A 25,250-nucleotide genomic window follows, 5' to 3' on the forward strand; every position below is an offset into this window, starting at 1 on the left:
AGCTAAGTATCAGGCATCAGGCTACAGCATGCTACATACATTATCTTTTTATCTTCCTAACATCTAAAGAAGTATTTTTGCCATTTTACATATGAAGAGACTGCGGCCTCCGAGGCTCAGTATTTCATCCAAGGTTACTCAGCTGGTAACAGGCAGAGTTGGGATTCATACCAAGATAGAGCTACTGAGGGGATGAAACTATTAGAGCTAAAAGAACAAAATTTTACCAGATACTTGTGAAAAACAGGAAGAAAACAATACTGCCCCCTTACATGTAACAACAGTGGAAGCTACAAGAATCTGTGGCATTCTGTGTTTGTGTTTTTAAAATTAATAAACTTCTGCAACATTCTCCTGAGTCAGTTACAGAAGAGACACCACTCAGTCTTCACAGCCTGCACTTAGAAACTGATGCTCCCAAACTGAATGACCTTGAGCCCAGAGTTACAGGTGCTGAGTCCACTGCTGGGCTCACATGCTCTCTATCATCCTCTTTAGCAGCTGTTCCTTGATCCCTCATTAACTGCAGCCCGACAATCCTGGACTAATGATCTTTGCTACAAATACCTGATATGCTGAGGACAAGAGGCTTGGTTAAGACGAAAAAAAAAAAAAAAGGGAGCCTTAAAAAATATAACTTAGAAGCACCAATTTACATCTAGTGGTTTTGCTAATTATAATCTTAAAGCTGTTGTCTACAGCCAGTTTCTTGTATACTTTGCTACCTCTCCAAAATAAACTTCACAATATTACTGCATTTTCCCCCTATTAATCTTTAACTTAGCCAATTTTATTTCATGTTGTGTTTAGTCAGTAAGGGTCTACCACGCTCTTCTCTCTAGCACCTACTTCTCCCCTTTTATTGCAACTCTATTATTTAAAAGGAGCCCTGGTGGCACAGTGGTTAAGAGCTCAACTACTAACCAAAAGGTCGGCAGTTCAAATCCACTAGATGCTCCTTGGAAACCCCATGGGACAGTTCTACTCTGTCCTATACGGTTGCTATGAGTCGGAACTCTACGGCAATGAGTTTGGTTTTACTATTTAAAACATTTTTCAACAGAAAGACATGTATCGGTAAGAAGATGGATTTTATAGACAAGCTCTACTACTAATAAGGTAGGTGATTATTGAAATAACTGTACTATCCCCACAGAGTTGTTCTGAGGATTAAAGATAATATATGCAAAGCATGGATCAGACTTTCTGGCATCATAGCTAGTTATTTCATCATCATAAAATAAATGATTAGATCTTTTTTTAAACAGCTTTATTGAGATATAATTTACGTACCATAAACCCACCCGTTTCAAGTGTGCAATTCAATTAATTTTAGCATATCTACAGAGCTGTATAACTATCATCACAATCTAAGTAGATTAGATTTTATGACAGGTTCTGATTCAATTTTACCTGTCACTTAAACTAGGTAGGCAAAAACTGCCAATAACCCCACATTTAAAGATAATGAAAAGGCCTTTATTGTGTTAGTTTGGTTTCCCACCTTCTGCATGTAATAGGCTAATTTTAGTAGGACAAGCCTCACTTCTCAAAAAAGTGGACTGTGCTGTTTACAACTTGGCAACTTGATGAAGCCACAAAGTGAAACTCAGCTTCTCACTTCAACTCACCATTGGGGGGCAGGGAGGTCACAGCAACAGAAAGATGGATTCAAATTTTCAAAAGAAGTTTTCAATATTTTTAAGTGGTGAGAAATGCCGCTTGTTGAGCTTTTAACTGTGCCAGGTGCTTTATGTATCACTTGATATTACCCCTATTTTACAGATATTACTCCTGTTCTCCACAGAAGTCAAGCCTCTTTCCCTGGGATCCCACAGCTCATTAGTGACAGAGCAGGAATAAGGCTACTTTACAGATGGAGAGGAGTCCCTGGGTAGTGCAACCTGGGAAGTGCAAACAGTTAACATGCTCGGCTGCTATCCAAAAGGGTGAAGGTTCAAGTTCACTCAGAGGCACCTTGAAAGAAAGGCCTGGCAATCTCCTTCCGAAAACTCAGCCACTGAAAACCCTAAGGACCACTACACTCTGACACACATGGGATCACCATCTGTCAGAATTAACTTGATGGCAACCACGGCTTTTTCTTTCTACAAATGAGAAGAGTGAAACTGTCAAAAGGGAAATCACTGACCTAAGGTCATGTGCAAGTAAAGTGGTAGAGGTGGAATGGAACCCCCGACTCCCAGAGCCCACACCTCTTTCTACTCAGCCACGCTACAAGAGGAGAAACGTCCCCAGATCTGCTTCTGGGACAGTCTACCACTGAAGCCCTCCCCGAGCCCTGGGCAGTTGCCCGCACTCACAGCATTCCTGCGCGGCCTTGATGCACAGGTCCTCTGCCGTGTACTCTCCACTGCTCAGCCGGAGGGGCTCCCTATCAGGCAGATAGAAGATCACCTCCACCCCTGGCTCAGGGGCCTCCAGATTCACCTCTGTCTTCTTGGAGCTCCTCATTTTAGCACAGAAAGCCATGGCATTGCAGTCCTCTTTTATGTTTAGATACTGTAATGGAAGGAAAATGAGACTCTAGTCATTCTATGTGCTAAAAGCTCAAGTGGCAAAAGGTGTTACGAAGATAAGCAAGCACAAATAAGTATTGAATAAGGACCTCTCTCTGTCTCTTCTGTCCCCCCAAATCAATGAAAGAGCTCATGAAAGGTGAAATCATAGAAAATAATTAATTGTTCATATTAATTAATTAATTACAGTCAGATTATATTCTAAATAATCAGAATAATTTTAGACGTGGCCCAAATTTATTTTCTTTATTTGCATACAAGTTATAGATGAAAAATGTGGCCTGTTCTGGAACCTCTGATGCAATGTTTTTAGTTACTAATATTGCTACTTCTACTGAAATCAGATAACCTTTGACTATACCTATGTCATGAATTACATCGTCTTTTGATTTTGTGTCTGCCTCTCGCACTGAACAGCAAGCTCCATGAGGGCAAGAATGATGTCTTACTTCTCTTCACGTCATCAGAGCCCAGCCCAGGGCTGGCTCAGAAATGGTGCTGACAAAATGACTAGTGTTTCAAGTTTATAAGCCACATGGAAAGGACATGAAAATTAATGAATGCAATCAGATCCTCACCATCCCGTGAGTAGGCAGGAGGACAGACAGCACTTTGTGGCAACAATACAAGGGTGGGAAGCCTTGCTTTGGAAAGGCCAGACCCTACTGGTAAGAAGCTTATAAGTAAGTCACTCACATAGGGTCCCTCAAAAGAAAGGACAACTAGGAACAAAGAACCAACCTCAGCAACTTAGCCTCAGGCAAGGCCGGACAGGAACCAGGGAAAGCCCTTACACATTCTCTCTTCCCCTCCTCTTGCCTCAATACTAATGGCCTACAAGCTAATTTTCTTGACCCCAGACTCTTATTTTTTTTCTGCCCCCCACCCTGCCAAACTTCACTTAGCCCCCAAACTGATGTCTCAGTAACACATATCAAATCCTCCACTGGCTTCCAATTTACCTACAAACCATTTCCCAAGCTCTATTACAGAGGCCAACCTCACTAACCTCAGAGTCTACCACTCCCAGCCTCTTATTTTATGCTTAGAACCCACAAAGCTGCCCATCATTCTTGCACCCCACCATTCTGCTTCTCACCTTCCTGATTTTGCTCATGCTGCTTCCTCCACCAGGAATACTATCTTCCCACCTCATCCCTGTCATGGCAAACTTCAACTCTCTTTAGAAGTCAGCTCAGATATTACCTCCTCCAGGTAGTCTTCTCCAAACCTCCACTCAGTCCCTTAAGTCAGATGCCCTCTTTTCTGAGCTCGCAAACTTACTACACGGCAGTAACCACCCTGCATTATGATCATCTTATTCATGTGTCTGTCTGCCCCCACCATGTGCTGTGAGTTTCTTAAGTACAAGGACTATATCAATCATCTTTGTATCCCCAGTAGCTAGCACAGAGCCTAACATAATGTCAGTATTTGTTGAATGATGCAAGGAAACTCTCCCAAACAAGAAAAGTCATAAAGGTGGACAGGAGTCACAGCTTTCTTCACCAAATTTATTTGCTCCATCTATCTGCTGCCCTGGTAAGGTGAGATGATTAAAGGAGGGACATAGGCCAGGTATGCCTCACTGCTACAAATTGAGAGGCAGTCAATTTTAATTGCTTAATCTCAAAATAAATCTGAAAACCAGAATCTTTCAGAAGCCAGACTGAGAAACTAAGCTCATAGCCTACCTTCAGATTCGGATCAACAGGCAAGAGAATTCTGTATCCCAGCACTGATCTCTACCCTACCCCACCCTATCCCACTCCACCTTGAAAAAGGGACAGGAAAAAAAATAGCTAAAAGCCTGCTTCATAATACAAGATAAAGTTCGAGCTTGGAGATTCTTTACAGACATGGCAGGAAAGAATTCAATGACAATGTTATACCATTTAATCTGAAGGAACTAAATAATCAGGCAAGTGTACATAATTATATACAGAAGGTGTGGCGCCATTTGAAACAATAATAATAAAAAAATACAACCTACAATGTCCAACAAGAGAAGACTCATTAGATATTTATATAAGCACAAGGGAATACTCTGAAGCTGTCAAAAGGGTTGACATAAAACGAAGTGAATCAGCACTGCAGGATACACATGATATGCTGCAAAGTGAAAAAAGCCGAACATGCACAGTATGGTCCTTTCGGTTATGCACATGCACGTAAAACTCTAGAAGGACATACAATAAATAGTTAGCAGCAGTGACTAGGAGAGATTATAAGGGAACTCTGACTTTGACTTTGTACTAGTTTTTGACCTCTTGGAAATTTTTTTAACTTGCACACAACATTTGAAATGAACAAAAATAAAAATGCCAACGTTTAAAAATTAAAGGCAATAATACAAATAAATCCAAGATCACAATTTAATTATTCTTTTTAAAAGCCAGACATTTTCCTTTTGCCTTCTTTTTTTAAAATATGCAAATGTACACACCTGCATTTATTCGGTTGTCCGATATCACCCAAAAGCAGACTTGATTTTCTTCTCCGCTTTCCAAAGTCTGTTCAAAGCTGAGCTAAAGACAAAAATAAGAAAGTAAATCAGCTGCAGAGGTAATTGCATCAGAAAATAAGAGGACACTTTCATTAAGGAAGTAGCACAAACCATAAGCAAGCAGGCAGGAAAAAGCATTTGGGTGAAAGAACAACAACAACAAAAAAAAAAGACTGATGAGGACATTGAGAGGACAAAGAGGCATCTTAGGGTATAAACATTAAAGAAGATATTATTTTCACTGCTTTGAGAAAGGAAGCTAGGGACTTTCACTTCCTGGCATAAAGCGCCCTGTCCAGTATGCTTGAGGACGGTATGCCTTTTCTGTCAACACCCTCTCTCCTGAGGCTGTGAACAGTAACTTAGGACACCCAAGATGTACACTTTTACTTCACATTCCCATTTCCTTTAGAATTGCCCTCCTCACAACCCAGTCTGTCCACGTCCTCGTTTTAATGGTAAAACAAAATATGCTATGGTAAAAGGAGAGGGCCTAGGAATAATCCTGACTCAAGCTTTCGGTTCACTAGATATTTTTTAAGCCATTCTTACTGGAAATTTAGGTAGCAAATAAAGCCCCGGCCTCACCACAAAGCCTAATTTATACTAAGTAAGAATATCAGCTTAGTTCTGTAGTATTAAATCAGCCTGGTCCTAATCTTACCACTAACTACCCCTCCACACACAAAAAAGTTCAGTACTGCTTTAACAACTTCCCTTGCTGCTTCTCATAAATTATCTTTTTTAACAGTGGAATCAAATTATTTTGGCAAATAAGCAACCACGCTTAGTGATTTGAAAGTGGCTTCCAAGTCAATACTGATTGTTTTTTGTCATTATTCAACATGTTTCATCAGAATCCAGGCATTCCATGAGAGCCTTGGAGGGGACCTGGGGAGAGGGCAGGGGATGGATCACCACTGTGGCTGGGAGGCCAGCATTCCCCACGGGGCCTTACAATCAAAGATGGGAGATGGCCCACATGAAACCACAGAGAGCAACCTAAAATCTACAGTGAGTATACCACAACATCATCTTCTGTACCTCTTGCTACTGGTGACTAACTCTGGTAAGGTCCAGTTTGGGAAGGCTATCTGCAGTGGGTGAGACTTATGCAGAAGTAAAGACAGCAGGCCAGGAAGCGGATGCAGGCATGAATTTTGATGTGGCTGCTTTGACTTGGCTATTCTGACATGGACTATTCTGACAATATTCAAAGAGCAAATCATTACACTTTCAGCTTCTTAAAAGCTAATGTAATTGTTTAATTACGTGAACAGAAACCATGCCCTGCATCAAAACAGCAACTACGCCAACACCACTGCACCACCAGGGTTCCTATATACTAATGTCTTGCTTTGCCTCAGAAGCAGGACCTCGAATGCCACATTTAGAAGATTAGTGCTGTCAACAGTATTTTTCAGCAATTCTCTGTGCCTGGAACAGAGCTCAAGCAGGAAGCTGCAATAAAGAACAAGAGAGATATGGTCCCTGCACTCATGGAGCTTACAGTTAATGGGGCAGAGGGAATCAAATTATGGTGCACAGAAAGAAGTACTTAAAAAAAAACTAGTGCCATCTTTTTTATATAGAGCTAAATATGCCATGAAGGAAAAATAGAGAGCATAAAATAGGGTGAATGTGAACTAATTTGAGGGCTCAGGAGAGAATATTGAGCTGAGATGTAATGAATGGCTGAGGGGGGAAGGTAGGGAGGTAGGGGAACAAAGTCAATAGAAGAAAGCAGTTTAGACAAGCAGGGAGAGAGGCTGTTAGTCTGGTCTTTCCAGCTGGATAAAAGGGGAAACCTTCTCCTCTACCGCTTCTACACACAGAGCCCTGGGCACAGAAGACCACTAGCCAATATCAGTGGGCAGTACTTGCGAGCAGCATGTCTGGGGTCTTTCTACCCTGGGTTTCTCACAGTACCTCACTATCTGCTGCTTCTAAGGATGAATGAAAATTGACCAGAAGGACCTCCCACTTTGGAGAAGAGACATGGACTCAGAAGTTTGGAGCAGAAGTAACCTAGAAGTTACACCACGCCTGGGCTCCTTTCAGAAGGGCTACAGTATAAACCTTTTTGGCATTTACAAAGCTTTTTAATATATACCATCAGAGCACATGTTATTTGAACTTGACAGTCATGCAGTTCTTTGCGTTTCATGTAAGATTTGAGGGTCAGACTAAAATCACTAAAATTATCCCAGAACTAGGATTCTATGAAAACCATCACCTGTAATTAAGAAGAGTTTGGTTTTTCCATTATTCTTTGTCTACTGCAAGCAGCACTATGCTGAAATCACACGGTGCCTAATCCTCAAACTGATCTCCAGTATTACTGGACAAGAAAATAAAATGGCAAAGATTTGTGAAATTTAGCCTAGAGATGAAACATTTTGAGAAAACTATATTAGCAACGGAATTTCTAGACAATATGTATGCAATTACTATGATGTTTCTGTATGCTGAGTCAATAACATCAAGGAAAAACATTTACTGGGTGAGTGCTATATGCAACAAACTAACAAAATCTCTGCTCTCATTAAACTGACATTCTAATGATGGAAATGAAAAGCACTCATACAGTGCTGTTCTAAGCACTTTAAACCCAGAACTACTGATCCATTTTATATGAAACGACAACTGTGCTCAGGATGACACGTGCTTTTTAACTGTTAAAAGTATTTGTGTAATAGCTTCATTCAAATAACGTTCCTTTCCAAACAAACCAGGGAATGTGAACTAGCTATGTTATTTTTAGAGCGGGTAGAAAAGGCGCAAGATCAGTTTATAAATGCTCTGGATCTATCCAAGAAATCAACTCAAGTTTGTTACTACAAGATACAAAAGGGAAACCCTGAATGCTAGAAAAACAGATGAGGAGGAACCACAAAATGCCCTTTAAAAACAACATGATTCACTGGAATTTAATCCCCAACTCTGGTGCATACAAAGGAGCTTAGAAAATGGGAAGGATAAAGGTGAGTCATCAAAAGCTTTTTGATGATAGTAGTGAATTCTTCCACACCCTGATTTACTTACAAGTTTTCAGGGATTTGAAAGAAAATACTAGGGATAAAGGAAAAAATTGAAAAGCTCTTAATTTCATGGCTCAATCTTGTAGATGCTGCTTTACACAGAAAAAAAAATTTTTTGCAGATTCTCAAGTTTCTTTAGTTCATCAAGTTCTTATGCAAGAGACAAGTATATCTGATACTTTCTGAACACGAGAAAAAAAGAAAGAAAACGCAATTCTCCAAGTCTGAACAAAGACTTAATTGCAACTGCTATCACAGATCTTTTCCAGGATGTAAAATCCCAGAATTCTATTTCTGAACACATGGAAACTTAAATTTTCAAGGACATCTTCTGAAATACTAGTATCTGTGCAAAATAAGAACATAAAATTAAATTTGGGATAGTGGGAAAAAGAGATAAAAATTGTTGTTGTACTTGCCATTGAGTCACTTCCAACTCATGGCGACCCCATGTGTTTCAGAGTAAAACTGCTCCACAGGGTTTTCTTGGCTGTGACATTAGGGGAAGATCACCAAACCTATCTTCCACGGTACCACTAGGTGGGTTTGAACTGCCAGCTTTGAGGTTAGCAGTCAAGTGCAAACCATTTGCGTCATAATCCTCAGAATGTTACAGTTTTTGGCCAAAGGATACGGTCAGTTTTATATGGTAAAAAACAAACTGGGTAATGGTTAAAATCAATGACAAGAATCAAAATAAAACATTGTGGGTATCTGACTATTTTTATGAAAGAAGCCATCACACCTGTGGTAATTTACTTTATGCCTTATAAAAGGAGCCCTGGGGGCACAACAGTTAAGAGCTCAACTGCTAACTGAAAGGCTGGCAGTTCAAACCACCAGCCATTTCTTGGGAGAAAAGACCTGGCGATCTGCTCTGGTAAAGGTTACAGCTGAGGAAATCCTATGGGGCAGTTCTACTCTGTCCTGTGAGTCGCAATTGACTCCACGGCACACAACAACAAAAGGATCAAAGCTTTTGATTTCTTAAGTAAGAAGACGCAAATAAAGGGACGATGAATTAAGGTATGAACTCTAAAAATGTGCAAAGAAAAATATGTAATTTAGAAAATGTTCTGAAACCAGCTGTTTAATACCTGAATAAATTTTAAGACTATGACCTTAAACCTTAAAAAGCTATTTCAGCAGGCCTAAGTCTTAGTGTGGTGAGGAATCCTAACACTAAAACGTAAGTTCCAAGAGGGCAGGGATTTTTGTTCTTCATGTTTGGTGTTATAGCCTCAGTATGTAATAGGTGCTCAGTAAGTTGTTAAGTAGCTGTTAAATGAAAGAAGGGTGATTTAGCAAGGTAAGCAGCATTATGCAATGGAAAAATCACTGCAATTCAGGGTGTGTGGATTCTTCTTGACTGTATAAATAAAGAACTAGTGAGTGTTTTAGCTTGGCAAAGTCATTTAATCTCTGAGCCTCAGTTTGCCCATCCATTAACAGGAGAGGAAGCCTCCTGCTAATGGGTTGATTTAAGGATCAAAAAAATCTATCAAAAAGTCATCACCAAGCATTTGCACTGCCCTTTTGTTGTAAATGTGAAAATGCTCAGAAAGGTGTTAAGTGCTGAAGCAGCTGTGTGGCCTTTATGGCAGAGAACTAAAGTGGGCTGTGAGCGTGCTTTTAAGAACAAAAGAATAAATAGGGATTTGGAGCAAAAGCCTAGTCACAAATCAACGTCCCATTTCGTAAGTCTGAGATGACACAGCAGAGCAGTCAAGAGCATGGGCTGGAGTCACACTGACTGAGGTTTGAATTCTGGCTCCCTCACCTACTATTTATTTAAGGAAGTTACTTAACATCCCTAAACTTCAGTGTTCTCAGCTGTAAACTATCCCATTGTCCTCTAATCGATTCCGACTCATAGTGACCCTATAGGATAGAGTAGAACTGCCCCTTAAGGTTTCCAAGGCTGTAAATCTTTATGGAAGCAGGCTGCCACATCATTTTCCCGTGGAGTGGCTGGTAGGTTCAAACCACCAACCTTTTGGTTAGTAGCCGAGCACTTAAACACTACACCACCAGGGCTCCTCAGCTATAAATAAGGGGATAAAGATAGCACTTATCTTACAGGGCTGTTATGAGTTAATTAAGTCCATGCATATAAAGGGCTAACAGAGTTTAGCACGCAGTAAGCACTCATTTTAGTCATAATTTCCGTTAACCAGATTATAGCTTGATGGAATACAAATCTGGTTGGGGAGAGAGAGCACCCATACGCTGAGCACCTTCAGCAGCTTATGCATAGAGCTAGGTACTTGCACTTATTTCTCAAAAAAGCATAAAACATTTTAGGCCAATCAGTGGGAATGCCAGGAGTCAAACATGTGACTTCCGATTCCACCCCAAAGGGGAAGGGAAACATCAGCTCTAAAATGCATCCCCGCCACACACACCACCGCCGCCATCCTCTCTGGCTTTTTAGTACATTTCATAGTCTAACATCTACCTAAGAGCTGATCTCACTCCAAAACCCCTCCCTCCAGAGACAGAAAGAACATTAAAGAGATTTTTGCCCAGCCAGCTCGCCCAGCCCAGCCCACAACATGCTTCTCTGGCACCACCAGCACAGGTGTGGAGAGGACGTTCTGGTGGCTCCAGGCACAGGCCTGCCTCACGTGGAGCCATTTGAGGCCCTAGCGCACAGAGCCAGGGAATGCGGCTTTGTTTCTCCTTCTGCCTAATCACCTGTGGCTTCACATTCACAAGAGCCACAGAAATGACTTCTATTTGCTCCGAGTACCCCACCGCTTTGCTGAGACTTGAAGTAGCGGTTCTGATGGCAGCATCACAAGACGCTGCAAGGTTGATGGATGCCAGCCAAAGGACAACACAGTAAGCATACAAAATTGGCTATTTTTTCCTGTCAGCAAGTCAGAATTTTCTATAAGCCTCTCCTGCCACACAAAATAACTCACTTCTAACTATAGCAGCAGTTCCAGGAATACACCAGAACCGTAAGTGCTGTTTCATTTACAATAAACTTCCACAGATGATCAAACAATCAATGCCAATTCGATGGCTCAGGGCTCTCTGCACTGCTCCCACAGAGCCTGCCTTCACTGAAAAGATCTTTCAGATAAAAGTAAATACAGTACTTTGCTTAATTAAAGTCAGTAAGTGTTTCCCTAAAAGCCACATTTTTATCAAGTTACTTTGTTACTTTTTCTTCTTTTAAACCTAATTACCACTAATACATCCATAGTGTTATTAAAGAGCAGGGAATATAAGATTCAGTGAAGCCAGCCATGTCCTGACCCATGGTTCAAAAACATGGTGGCAAAAGCCTGGGGGTTGAAGGAGTGGCTTCTCTACACAATATGTGCTTTCACATCATTCATTCCTAAAATATTTAGGAATAAGCACTTACACCATCACAATAAACCTTGCATCTATACAGTACTTCATAGTTTAACAAAGACTTTCACATCTACAACCACAGGAGTCTCACAACCCCCTTTCACAGATGAGAAGACAGAATGACGGACTTTCCCACAGTCAACTGGCCAGTTGACAAGGTCTCAAACACATTTCTCGGCCAACAGCTTCACTGACCTTTCAGTTTACCACACTGCCTGGGCAAGACTCAGGGTGTTGGGGTACACAAAAAGTAACAGTTAAAATCTGAGCCCAGCAAAACCTTACAGTCTATTAAGAGTTGGCAAGATAAACATCCGCACAGGGAACCTCAAGTAAGAGGACATGGAGGGGGTGCTGAGAGGCAGATAGTAGGAAACTATGGAATCAAGAAGAGAGGGCGAGAGGGCGATGCTTTGTGTAGGGTATGATCAGGCAGACTGGAACCTCCTCCAGGTTTTGAGGAATGGAGAGTTAAAAAGGAAGACAGGAAGGGTAAAGCTGTTCTGGGAAAGGGCCAAGAGGGAAGAAGATCACAAGGGTAGATGTCCAGGAAGGAGTAGGCAGGCCAGGAGAGATGCTGTAGTAAAAAGGTAGAGCGTGTGGGCAGGTGAGGGAGGGTTATTTGAGGACAGTGTCTGTCTGTGCACCAGCTTCTTCCTCTAGGCAACAAGACAAACTGCCAATCAGAAAGAGGCCCTGCCAATACCTGCATGGTGCTGAACAAGCCTCATAAGCTACCTGAGTTCAAATCCTGCATGATGAAAAATTACAGACTCATATTAGATGACCTCTAAGGTTCCCGCCAGAACAGAAACAGTTAGAAGCCCAGGCCTAGATTCACCATAACCCGGATTCAGATGCCCGGGCTAACACTGGCTGTGTGATCTTATGCACGTTTCTTAACCTCTCTAAGTTTGTTTCCTCCTTTATAAAATGGGAATATTTAAAGCACCAACTTCACAGGCTGTTGTGATGATTCAAGATTTCCCCAAACTGCTTACATTGAAGTAAGTTTTTGACTGACTCATATTTAAAAAAAAAAAAAAAAAAGATTTACAATCACCTTTAGATAAAACAGGAGCTCCAGTGGTGCAGTGGCTAAGTGCCTGGCTGCTAAACGAAAAGTCAGCAGTTAAAACCCACCAGCTCACTCCACGGGAGAAAGATGTGGCAGTCTGCTGCTGTAAGGCTTTACAGTCTTGAAAACCCTATGGGGCAGTTCTACTCTGTCCTTAGGGTCGCTGTGAATCATAATTGACTTGAGGGCAGTGGGTTTGGCTTTAAAACAACAAAAACCTAACTTACACATGCTTGAGACCACATCATATTGCACCCAAAACAGCATATTTTCCAATAATTTTATTTTCAAAATGTCGTGATGCAAAAACAGTATCTCTTGCAGATATGGCATCTTACGAAGCTTGAAGGTAACCATAATTTAAAAGTATATGCAGGAAACAACCTTGCATCCACACACCTCTTGCTAATTTGTATGAATTTATGTATATATCTCCTGTCACACACTAAGCTCTTTTGGGGCAGAAACCCCTCTAACATGTTTCTCGCAACTTTGGAACCACTCAGGTTCTTGGGCACAAACAACGAAAGTCAGCTCTGCTTACCTCAGGGTAAATATGAATGAAAGGGAAGGAGATCAGTATACAGGAAGTCTGGTAAAGGTGCCACTACTAGCATGGCCACCAGTGGTCACCAACTATCACCATGAGTGGACTAACTCTGCTGTTTCCACGAATGATGACAAACCACCCCTACCAATCTGCGCCATTCCTTCCAGATTCAAAGTCCTGAGAAGGAGAGATCCAAAAGGATGAACCTAGTTCACCCCCAGTCATGTGTCCATACCTCCTTCAGCCTCCATACCCGCAATGGAAGATCGCCTTAGAAACAAAGGGGGTTCAGATGCTGGACAACCCCCTCAAGTGGAAAATGTCCACTGTAGTCTATACCCCAAGGGAACCCAAATATCTCCTCAAAATATAGATGAAGTTGGGAGAGGAAAAAAAAAGAGAGGAACGCTCAAGAAAGATGTTTCCCCTACATGGTTCCCTCTACCTCTCCTCAACCAAGGAAGCATAACCAGTTTTTATGTTTAGCTTTGAAACAGCCCTGCCAACAAAGGCTCCAATCTTAAACTGCAGGCAGGGTGCTCAGAAACTCTGTCTGCATAATAAGTTAACGCACTTAGTCTTCACCAAGGCGCAGAAAGCATGAGAGCGGGGCAAGGTCAACACCGTTCCTCCAGAGCCACCAAGCCCCTCACTCCCCCTACCCCACCTGTCCCAGTTTTCACTAATACGCTCCAATATTTTCTATTCTATACTATTTTTTTCTGCTCACTTTCTTTTTTAATGATAAGCAAGACTCACAAAATAGATTTCATAATTCACTAATGAAAAATAGACCACAGTTTGAAAACACTGGTTTAAAGGACTCAACAAAATTACCAATAATAAAATCTACCTTATTTTCACTGTTGTTATTCAATGCATTTCCCAGCTAAACACAAAACTGTAAGATTTATTTCACTGGATTCCTTTGATTATCAGTTGATTATACCTATTTTCTCACAATATGTAACCTACAATGTTTCAAACCCAAACAGCTGGACTGAGGTTAACTGTACAATGCCCCACCTACAGTTTTCATTTCATAATACAGTCTCTCCTCCCAGAAAGCTCTCTGGTTACCTCATAGATCCATATAATGGTGCCACCACTAAATGCATTTGAATTATGGCGGTGGAGAATAATATTGACTATACCAGAGACTGTCAGAAAAACAAACAAATCGGTCTTGGAAGAAGTACAGAAAGAATGCCCCTTAGAAGCGAGGGTGGTGAGAGTTCATCTCACGCACTTTGTATATGTTATCAAGAGAGACAAGTCCCTGGCGAAGGACATCATGTTTGGTAAAGGAGACAGTCAGCAAAAAAGAGGAAGACCCTCAATGAGATGGATTGACACAGTGGCTTCAACAAAAGGCTCAAACATAGCAACGATTGTGAGGATGGCGTCAGACCGGACAGCATCTAGTTCTGTCATGCACCAGGTCACTATGAGTCAGAGCCGACCTGACAGCACCTAACACCACCACCACCACCACCACCACCACTACCACCACTAGGTGAAGATCTGAAAATGTAGAAACTGCACTTGCAAAGCATGGAAGATCCATGTTTTAAATCCTGCCAATAACTGTTACTCTTATCCATGATTTATTCTCTGAAAGCAGAGAATACCAGAAAGATGTTTACCTGTGTTTTATTGACTACGTAAAGGAATTTGACTACCATATGTGGATCATAACAAATTATGGATGACATTCTGAAGAACAGAAATTTCAAAACACTTAATTGTGTTCATGTGGAACCTGTACATAGACCAAGAGGCAGTCATTTGAACAGAATAAGGGGATATTTGTGGAAATGGTTGAATTGGTATATGTTCTGCTGTATATGTTCTCAACAACAAAAAATAAATGATCAAATAAAAAATACAAACATAATAGCCACTGCCACCTCCTGAAATGGTTGAATATCGACTAATTCTTTTTGGTATAATGACTCTGTGTATTCCTTCCATCTTCTTTTGATGCTTTCTGCATTGTTTACTATTTTCCCCATGGAATCCTTCACTATTGCAACTCGAGGCTTGAATTTTTTCTTCAATTCTTTCAGCTTGAGAAACGCCGAGCGTGTTCTTCCCTTTTGGTATTCCATCTCCAGCTCTTCGCACATGTCATTGTAATACTTTGTCTTCTTGAGAGGCCCTTTGAAATCTTCTGTTCAGTTCTTTTACTTCGTCAATTTTTCCTTTTGCTTTAGCTGCTCGACACTCACGAGCAAGTTTCAGAGTCTCCTCTGACATCCATCTTGGTTTTTTCTTTCTCTCCTGTCTTTTCAGTGACCTCTTGCTTTCTTCATGGATGATGTCCTTGATGTCATTCCACAACTCATTTGGTCTTCGGTCACTAGTGTTCAATGCGTCAAATCTATTCTTCAGATGGTCTCTAAATTCTGGTGGGATATACTCAAGGTCATATTTTGGCTCTTGTGGACTTGCTCTGATTTTCTTCAGTTTCAGCTTGAACTTGCATATGAGCAACTGATGTTCTGTTCCACAGTCAGCCCCTGGCCTTGTTCTCACTGATGATATTGAGCTTTTCCATCGTCTCTTTCCACAGATGTAGTCAATTTGATTTCTGTGTGTTCCATCTGGCAAGATCCATGTGTATAGTCACCATTTATGTTGGTGAAAGGAGGTATTTGCAATGAAGAAGTCCTTGGTCTTGCAAAATTCTACCATTCAATCTCCAGAATTGTTTCTATCACCAAGGCCATATTTTCCAACTACTGATCCTTCTTTACATCCTAATCACCAGTAATTATCAATGCATCTTGATCCCATGTTCGATCAATTTCAGACTGCAGCAGCTGATAAAAATCTTGTATTTCTTCATCTTTGGCCCTAGTGGTTGGTGCGTAAATTGGAATAAAGTGGTATTAACTGATCTTCCTTGTAGGCATATAGATATTATCCTGTCACTGACAGCACTGTACTTTAGGATAGATCTTGAAACATTCTTTTTGACGATGAATGCAACACCATTCCTCTTCAAGTTGTCATTCCCAGCATAGTAGACTATATGATTGTCTGATTCAAAATGGCCAATGCCAGTTCATTTCAGCTCACTAATGCCTAGGATATCGATGTTTATGTGTCCCATTTCATTTTTGACGATTTCTAATTTTCCTAAATTCATACTTCGTACATTCCAGGTTCTGATTATTAATGGATGTTTGTAGCTGTTTCTTCTCATTTTGAGTCGTGCCACATCAGCAAATGAACGTCCCCAAAGCTTTACTCCGTCCACGTCATTAAGGTCGACTCTACTTTGAGGAGGCAGCTCTTCCCCAGTCATCTTTTGAGTGCCTTCCAACCTGGGGGGCTCATCTTCCAGCACTATATCAGACAATGTTCCCCTACTATTCATAAGGTTTTCACTGGCTAATGCTTTTCAGAAGTACACTGCCGGGTCCTTCTTCCTAGTCTGTCTTAGTCTGGAAGCTCAGCTGAAACCTGCCCTCCATGGGTGACCCTGCTGGTATCTGAATACCGGTGGCATAGCTTCCAGAATCACAGCAACACACAAACCCCCACAGTACAACAAACTGACAGACACGTGGCATATGATCAGGAACTGGTGGTACTGAAGGAAGAAGTCCAAGCTGCTCTGAAGGCACTGGCGAAAAACAAGGCTCCAGGAATTGATGGAATATCAATTGAGATGTTTCAACAAACAGGTGCAGCACTGGAGGTGCTCACTCATCTATGCCAAGAAATAGGGAAGACAGCTTTCTGGCCAGCTGACTGGAAGAGATCCATATTTACACCTATTCCCAAGAAAGGTGATCCAACCGAATGTGCAAATTATTGAACAATATCATTAACATCATACGCAAGCAAAATTCTGCTGAAGATCATTCAAAAATGGCTACAGCAGTGTATCGACAGGGAACTGCCAGAAATTCAGGCCGGTGTCAGAAGAGGACGTGGAACCAGGGATATCATTGCTGATGTCAGATGGATCCTGGCTGAAAGCAGAGAATACCAGAAGGATGTTTACCTGTGTTTTATTAACTATGCAAAAGCATTCAGCTGTGTGGATCATAACAAACTATGGATAACACTGTGAAGAACGGGAATTCCAGATACTTAATTGTGCTCGTGAGGAACATTTACATAGATCAAGAGGCACTTACTTGTTCGGACAGAACAAGGGGATGCTGATTAGTTTAAAGTCAGGAAAGGTGTGCGTCAGGGTTGTATTCTTTCACCATACCTATTTAATCTGTATGCTGAACAAATAATCCGAGAAGCTGGATTATATGCAGAAGAATGGGGCATCAGGATTTGAGGAAGACTCATTAACAACCTGCATTATGCAGATGACACAACCTTGCTTGCTGAAAGTGAAGAGGACTTGAAGCACTTACTAATAAAGATCAAAGACCACAGCCTTGATTATGGATTACACCTCAACATAAAGAAAAGAAAAATCCTCACAACTGGACCAATGAGCAACATCATGATAAACGGAGAAAAGATTGACGTTGTCAAGGATCTCGTTTTACTTGGATCCACAATCAACAGCCGTGGAAGCAGCAGTCAAGAAATCAAAAGACGTGTTGCATTGGGCAAATCTGCTGCAAAGGACCTCTTCAAAGTGTTGAAGAGCAAAGATGTCACCCTGAAGACTAAGGTGCGCCTGACCCAAACCATGGTATTTTCAATCACATCATATGTATGTGAAAGCTAGACAATGAATAAGGAAGACCGAACAAAAGCTGACGCCTTTGAATTGTGGTGTTGGCGAAGAATATTGAATATATCATGGACTGCCAAAAGAACGAACAAATCTGTCTTGGAAGAAGTGCAGCCAGAACGCTCCTTAGAGGCAAGGATGGCGAGGCTGCGTCTTACATACTTTGGACATGTTGTCAGGAGGGATCAGTTCCTGGAGAAGGACATCATGCTTGGCAGAGTACAGGGTCAGCGGAAAAGAGGAAGGCCCTCAATGAGGTGGACTGATGCAGCGGCTGCAACAATGAGCTCAAGCATAACAACGATTGTAGGGATGGCGCGGGACCGGGCAGCGTTTCGTTCTGTTGTGCGTAGGGTCGCTGTGAGTCGGAACCGACTTGATGGCACCTAGAAACAACAACAATAGCCACTGGGAGGAATTTATTATAGCTCGCTTGCTCCTGGACATCATTAAATAAAACAAACAAACAAACCATTTGTACCACCCAGGGACCTGTTGCTACTCTCTAATCAGGGAAAAAAGTAGCTTTCCCAGGTTACACAGGGAGTTAGGGCTGGGACTTGGGGCTCAGGAGAGCTGATTCCTCATCTATTTAAGCCATTACATTGATACATCACTCTGTCTGCTGTAATTTTAAAACAGTTCAAGAATTACTAATGCCCCCCAAGCAATTAAGAGATGTCACCAAACAGAATGTAATTATTTGCCAAAGAGTAATAGAGATTATAAGTCCTATGACTTCAGAGGACAAAGAGATCATTCTAGCATGGAATGATCCCAAAGGTTCTCTAAAACAGGGTTCTGGACAGGTATAGAGGAGAGGTAAGGTCCATTCCAGGTGAAGATAAGGGTGTGAACAAAGGCAGCAGGCAAAAAATCACGACCCCTATTCAGGGGACAGTAAGCAGAATACTTGAGCATAATCATAAAGAAAAGTAGGAGAGAAAACTGATGAGGTAGGCTGGGGTCGGGCTGAGGTGGAGGAGAAAGAAGAGGGTGTAGTAGATAAAGGTCCCAGGACAGCTGAGACATTCAACTGGTCAACAAGCCCTAATCATTCGAACTCCATAATCTCCTAAAAGCCTGTAGTAAGTCATATAAAGCCTGTGATGCATAGCTCAGTGAAAAGAATACAAGAAAAGACATATCACAGGAGAAGAGTTAGGAACTCGAACACATGGCAAAGTGATAGATGATTAATTGTTAAAAGCATAATACACCCAACCTAGGCAAAAGAGCATGTTCAGAGAAAGTGAAAGAGTGAGCGTGTAGTCTGAGAAGACTGCAGGAAAACCAGGATGGTGGAGGTACATGTTCAGGTCAAGAAGACCTGAGCCAGAACCTAGGCCCTAACACTTAAGTAGCTGAGCTCAAGCAACTTTTTAACCTTCTGTGACTGTTTTCTCATTTGCAAATATGGATAAAAGCAATTATTTCATACAACTATTTTAAGATCTGAAGAAAATTTTATAAATATGTTAGAACATCTGGCCTCAACAGACATTATAAAGCGTTACTACTATTACCAAGATAGCCCTGGTGGTACAAATGGTTAAGTGCTCAGCTGCTAACACAGAAAGGTAGGTGGTTCGAACACACTCAGAGGCTCCACGGGAGAAAGACCTAGTGATCTGCTTCCATAATGATTATAGCCAAGAAAACCCTATGGAACAGTTCTACTGTCAAGTGGGGTTGCCATGACTCAAAATAGACTCAATGGCACCTAACAACAACAACACTACTATCACCACTATGGAGGGATTTGAATTAAGTCTTTAAGGATGAGAAGAATATAGACAGGATGAGAACAGAAGCTGAGGGGCACATTCCACATAACGGAAACATCATGAAGGAACAACAAAAGAAGGAAAGACGAAATGTAAAATACTTTGCCTAGACACCGACTAAAAGCTTTGTATAAAAGAAGAGAAAGAACCGAGGTAAGGAGAAAGTTAGGGCTAGCCGACAGTGAGCCATAAATGCCTCACTAAAGAGTCTGGACTTTCCTCTGAGGAAAGAACCCCCTAGAAGAACTCAAATCCCCAGATTCACAAGAATTCCACAGAAACAAGGAAGCTTGTAAATGTGTTTGATGTGGGGGCGGGGGCTCTCAAACACAGGCAGATGGTAGGTGAAGGCAGGGGTGGCACAGGACCCTTGAAACTGACCTATGTAAAAATAACATCCTTCTTTTAAAATATTTTAAATGAACCAACTAGTCCTTGATGTATATATAGGCATTGTCCACTGAGATACCTCTCCTTCAGTGTGGGCATCTGAGAACAACAAAAATTAACTGAACAGATAGCCTCAAATACCGTCACTGGTAAGAGTTAATTTGAATATTTATTTCAGAAATCTATGCTTTTACCTCACCTTGTTTACTATATACGTACAGTCACTGTGAGTCAGAACTGACTCAATGGCAACGGGTTTGGTTTGGTTTGTTTTACTATATACATACACAAAGAAGAAACTTCTTTAAAAAAAAGAGAAATTAGAGCTTTCATCTGGGAATCACGCTGTAAACGAGTCAGAAAAACTTTGCCAAAGCTTCTGTCCTCCTGGCTGAAGGGCCTGGCCTGGACATTTACTAATAATAGCACTAGAGGAATCAACATTCTGTCTTGGTGATTCATCCTCCCCTGCAGAGGCTGAGGGAGAAGTTTGTGGGGCTGCCCTTGGGAATCACTCTGAATTATTTTTGTAACATTTTGTCCTTAGGTAAAAGGGAAGGCAGAGTCAGAAACAGGAGCCCAGGAGGACATCTATTACTCAGCAGAGTTGTTTACATAGCCGTGTTCTCCTATTATCCAGAATACAGTGTTCTGTAGACATAAGTTACTTATGCTTCCAGGAATTTGAACACGGTAGAATGCACAAAAATGATGCTGAATGAAATTTCATCTGCTTTTGATGACTCAGAAGACCATCATCAGACCTCAGGCCTTAGAATCAGGATTTTCACCAATTTACATTTCACAAGACTATGAGGGGTGGGGTCGGGAGGGGGAATTTTTCAGTTGGTAGAATTTGCATAAACATATTATACTATCCCCCAGTTAAAGTGTCTCCAGGAGCTTGCACAAATATTTCATCAGCTCACTGAGCTCTCTGATATGTGTCCAGCCAGGTGTTCCCTGAATGCTTCTCATCCTGGCCAGGAGAACTGTGTTTGTTCAGTGTCTTGCAGCTGTACACACAGCTAATAAGTAGCAGAAAAAAGGTACAAATCCAGGTCTTCAGATGTCAAATCTAATGGCTCCCACAGTGCACCAAAATAAATATTAACGAAGGTACCTCTACCTTTTTAGCCCTTCTTCCAAGGAATCCAAAAAAGCAAAGCTTAAATGCTACTGACCATTAACTAATGCAAAATCAGTAAATGAGGTAATTTTTACCACTTACAAAGCACATTCAATACATGGTCTCCATTAATCCACACAACAATTTTAAATATCCTTTCTCTTATTTACTCATAAGCAAAGGAAGGCCTAGAGCTATTAACTGCCTAGTAAAAGGTCACGTGCATTTATTAATAAGCAGGGCTCAAATGCAACTCATGAGGAGGCAAAGAAATGGAAAACAAAAGAAAGGACAAATGATCACAGTAAAAAAGGTCTAATTTTACTAATCATCAAATTAAAATAATAGGATGACAATTTTCATCCATCTAGTCAGTAAAGTTGGTGCTGTAGTTGATTTTAAATGTAAACACAGGCCTGGATTGGGCAGAAGTACACATTACTGTCATCTTCAAACAAGAAAAGTTATTTAGACTCCAGAAAATAAATATATACATTTAATATAGAAAGATATCACTGAAAAGCTTAAGTCCCCCTCCCTACTCTTCATCCAAACAAAAAAAAAAAAAACCAAACCTGTTGTGGTTGAGTTAATTCCGACTCATAGCTACCCTATAAGACAAAGTTGAACTGTCCCATAGGGTTTCCAAGGAGTGGCTGCTGGATTCAAACTGCTGACGTTTTGGTTAGCAGCCGAGCTCTGAACCACTGGCCTACTCTCCAGAGGTAATCACAGTTCAGTTTTTTGGTGCAACCTCCTTTGAGGACAATTTGAACTTTAAAAACTTCATATGTTTTGACTCAGCAATCCCACAGTATATTAATGAGAAAAGCAGGGAACAGAATAGCAAGTATAAGATGATCCTGGTTATATCACATACACCCATGCACATATTCCTAAAGTGAGAAAATAAACAGAGAACGGGGAAAACACTACAAAAATAATTATCTATGTTAACAGTTGATTATCTCAAGGTGCTTGTGGCATTAGTGGTTACTTCATTTTGCATGCTTTTTTTGAAATTTCCAAATATTCTAAAACATATACTCTAACCCACCCCCAACCAGAAAAAAAAAAACAAACCTGTGGCCATCTAGTTGATCCTGGCTCTCAGCAACTGAGTTTCTACTGCTGCATAAGGTTTTCTTGTCTGTAATCTTTACAGAAGCATATTGCCAGACCTTTCTTCCATGGTACTGCTAGGTGGGTTTGAATTGCCAACCTTTAGGTTAGCAGCCAAAAGCAAACCATTTTACTACTCTCTAATCAGGGGAAAAAAAGTAGCTTTGCCAGGTTACACAGGGAGTTAGGGCTGGGACCTGAGGCTCAGGAGAGCTGATTCCTAGTCTATTTAAGCCATTATAGCAATACATCACTCTGCCTGCTGTAATTTTAAAACAGTTCAAGAATTACTAACACCCCCAAAGCAATTAAGAGATGTCACCAGGCAAATGTAATTATTTGCCAATGAGTAATAGTGATAGTAAGTGCTGTGACTTCAGAGGACAGAGATCATTCTAGCAATGGAATGATTCCAAAGGTTTTCCAAATTAGGGCTCTGGACAGGTATAGAGGAGAGGTAAGGTCCATTCCAGGTGAAGATAAAGGTGTGAACAAAGGCAGCAGGCAGAAAATCACCACCTCTGTTCAGGGGACAGTAAGTATAACATTTGAGCATAATCATAAAGAGAAGTAGGAGAGAAAACTGATGAGGTAGGCTGGGGTCAGGCTGAGATGCAGGAGGAAGAATATGATGCAGTAGATACAAGTCCCAGAAGTCACATGGACGGCTGAGACATTCAACTGGTCGGCAAGCCCTAATCATTCAAACTCTGAAATCTCCCCTACTTCTCTCCATCATCCTCTGGTTTCTCTACGAAATTACAGCAACAATCTCCTGAAAAGGACCTGCCTTCCTTCTCATCAAAAGTTCTTAAGTGGTACAAATGGTGAGGCGCCCAACTATTAACCAAAAGGCTGGAAGACTGAATCCATCCAGAGGCACCTCAGAAGAAAAGCCTGGAGATCTGCTTCTGAAAGGGCACAGCCTTGAAAACTGATGGAGCACAGTTCTACTCTGCAGCACATGGAGTCTCCATGAGTCGGAATCAACTCAATAGCAACTGATTTGGATTTTTTTTTTTTTCCTTCTCATCTGCCTCTATTCCAGTCTCCACAAATGCAGTTGGTTGTATTTCTAAAATGCATGTCTGAAAATCTTATGCCCTTTCTTAAACATTTTTATTTCCTATTCTCTTAGGAAAGACGGCTTACAAGGCTACTTGTGATCTAGTCTATTGTGGCTCATCACCATTTGTACTCTGGACTCCAAAGATAATGAGTTATTTGCTATGCCTCAAATCTAGCACACCCTTTTCCACAAGCCTTTGCTGTCCCCATTTATCCTTCAACTCACAGCTCAGGAATCATCTCCAACAAGGCTTCCCTAACTTCCATCCTGCTTATCCCATCTGCCAAGTCCAGGTTAATGGGATATAAACAAAAGTGTTGTGTGGCAGTTTCCTTCCAAGAGGCTAATATATGGCCTTTGACCCTTTATCTGTTACTTCATCCTGAATGAATATGGATGCTACCAACTTAGATGATGAGAACAAAGACCACACCCAAAAGATAGCATAACTGTCATCTGAAGGAGCTGAAACCTTTGTGGAACAGAGTTACCATATCAATGTGGACCACATTCTTCCAACATTTATATGAGGGTGAGAGAAAGAAATTTTGCTCTCGTTTAAATCACTATCATTGTGGATTTTTCATCATATCCAGCCAAATTAATCCTAACAAACACAGAGGGACTTGCTCCATACTTTCAGTTAAAAGACAACTCTTCCATTATAGTACAAGAGAAAGGGGTAAGTAAAGACAGACATGAACACATCCAACTTTGTAGAAAATCTGTAAACTTATCGTTATCACCTCAAAAACTCATCACAGCCACAGATCAATTGGTAAAGAAAGAAGCCCTCATGGGGCTGGAGTGAGACAGGAAGTGGTCCAGGGAAACAAAAACGGTTGGAGAAGTATACAGCCTCTGAACCTGTTTAAGGCGGCTTCTAATACAATGGTATAATGAATGATAACTGGAAGTTAATGGGAAAATGGGAAGTCTAGTAGTTACACACACAAGATTTAAAAAATCACATACCTAGGCCCTAATTTTGGCTCTGTACTCAAGGGGTGTGTCAACTTAAAAGCAAAAGGAAACCCATTGCCATCAAGTCCTCCAACTCATAGCAACCCTACAGGACAGAGTAGAACTATACAGTTTTCAAGGTTGTAAATCCTTTATGGAAGCAGATTGTCACATCTTTGTCCCACAGAGCAGCTGGTGGGTTTGAGCTGCTGACCTATCCATTAGCAGCCAAGTGCTTAAACACAGTGCCACCAGGGCTCCTTATGTCAACTTAGACATCCCTGAATCTCCAAGGCTCAGTTCCTTTAACTATGTTGTTGTTGTTGTTGTTAGGTGCCATTGAGCCAGTTCTAACTCATAGCAACCTTATGTACAACAGACCGAAACACTGCTTGGTCCTGTGACATCCTCACAATTGTTGCTACGTTTGAGCCCATTGTTGCAGCCACTGTGTCAATCCATCTTGCCGAGGGTCTTCCTCTCTTTTGCTGACCCTCTACTTTACCAAGCATGATGTCCTTCTTCAGGGACTGAACCCTCCTGACAAAATGTCCAAAGTACGTGAAACAAAGTCTCACCATCCTTGCTTCTAAAGAGCATTCTGGCTGTGCTTCTTCCAAGACAGATTTGTTTGTTTTTCTGGAAGTCCATGGTATATTCAATGTTCTTTGCCAATACTATAATTCAAAGGCATCAATTCTTCTTCAGTCTTCCTTATTCACTATCTAGCTTTTGCATGCCTATGAGGTGACTGAAAATGCCATAACTTGGGCCAGGCACACCTTAGTCCTCAAAGTGACATCTTTGCTTTTCAAGACTTTAAAGAATGGGAATATTACTAGCTCATATCTCCCAGTGCTGGTTGTATGGTAAGGAACCTTGCCAGGGCTAAAAGGACAGTAGTTTTTTCTCTGTGGATATACACTATAGAAATGGCTAGAAGGAAAATCCAGGTAGGAAAAAAAAAAAATCAACAGATCCTTTGTGGT

General features: G+C 41.2%; 1 protein-coding gene across 7 annotated transcripts in view; it reads right to left on the minus strand.

The window, feature by feature from the left end:
- The window catches only part of JAK1 (Janus kinase 1), a 172,694-nt gene that overhangs the window by 56,180 nt on the left and 91,264 nt on the right, over window positions 1–25,250 (minus strand). For 6 of the 7 annotated variants that reach the window (XM_049879489.1, XM_049879494.1, XM_049879488.1 and 3 more), the window contains 2 exons: window positions 4,987–5,068; window positions 2,325–2,523 (listed from right to left, as the gene is read on the minus strand). In XM_049879489.1, the coding sequence (XP_049735446.1) occupies window positions 2,325–2,523; window positions 4,987–4,992 (205 nt within the window). In that variant the 5' untranslated portion in view covers window positions 4,993–5,068. Of the gene's footprint in view, window positions 1–2,324; window positions 2,524–4,986; window positions 5,069–17,963; window positions 18,188–25,250 lie in introns of all 7 variants that reach the window. The other variant, XM_049879492.1, reaches the window with a different exon arrangement.

The sequence above is a fragment of the Elephas maximus genome, chromosome 3, assembly GCF_024166365.1.
Source record: "Elephas maximus indicus isolate mEleMax1 chromosome 3, mEleMax1 primary haplotype, whole genome shotgun sequence".
Classification (NCBI taxonomy): Eukaryota; Metazoa; Chordata; class Mammalia; order Proboscidea; family Elephantidae; genus Elephas; species Elephas maximus.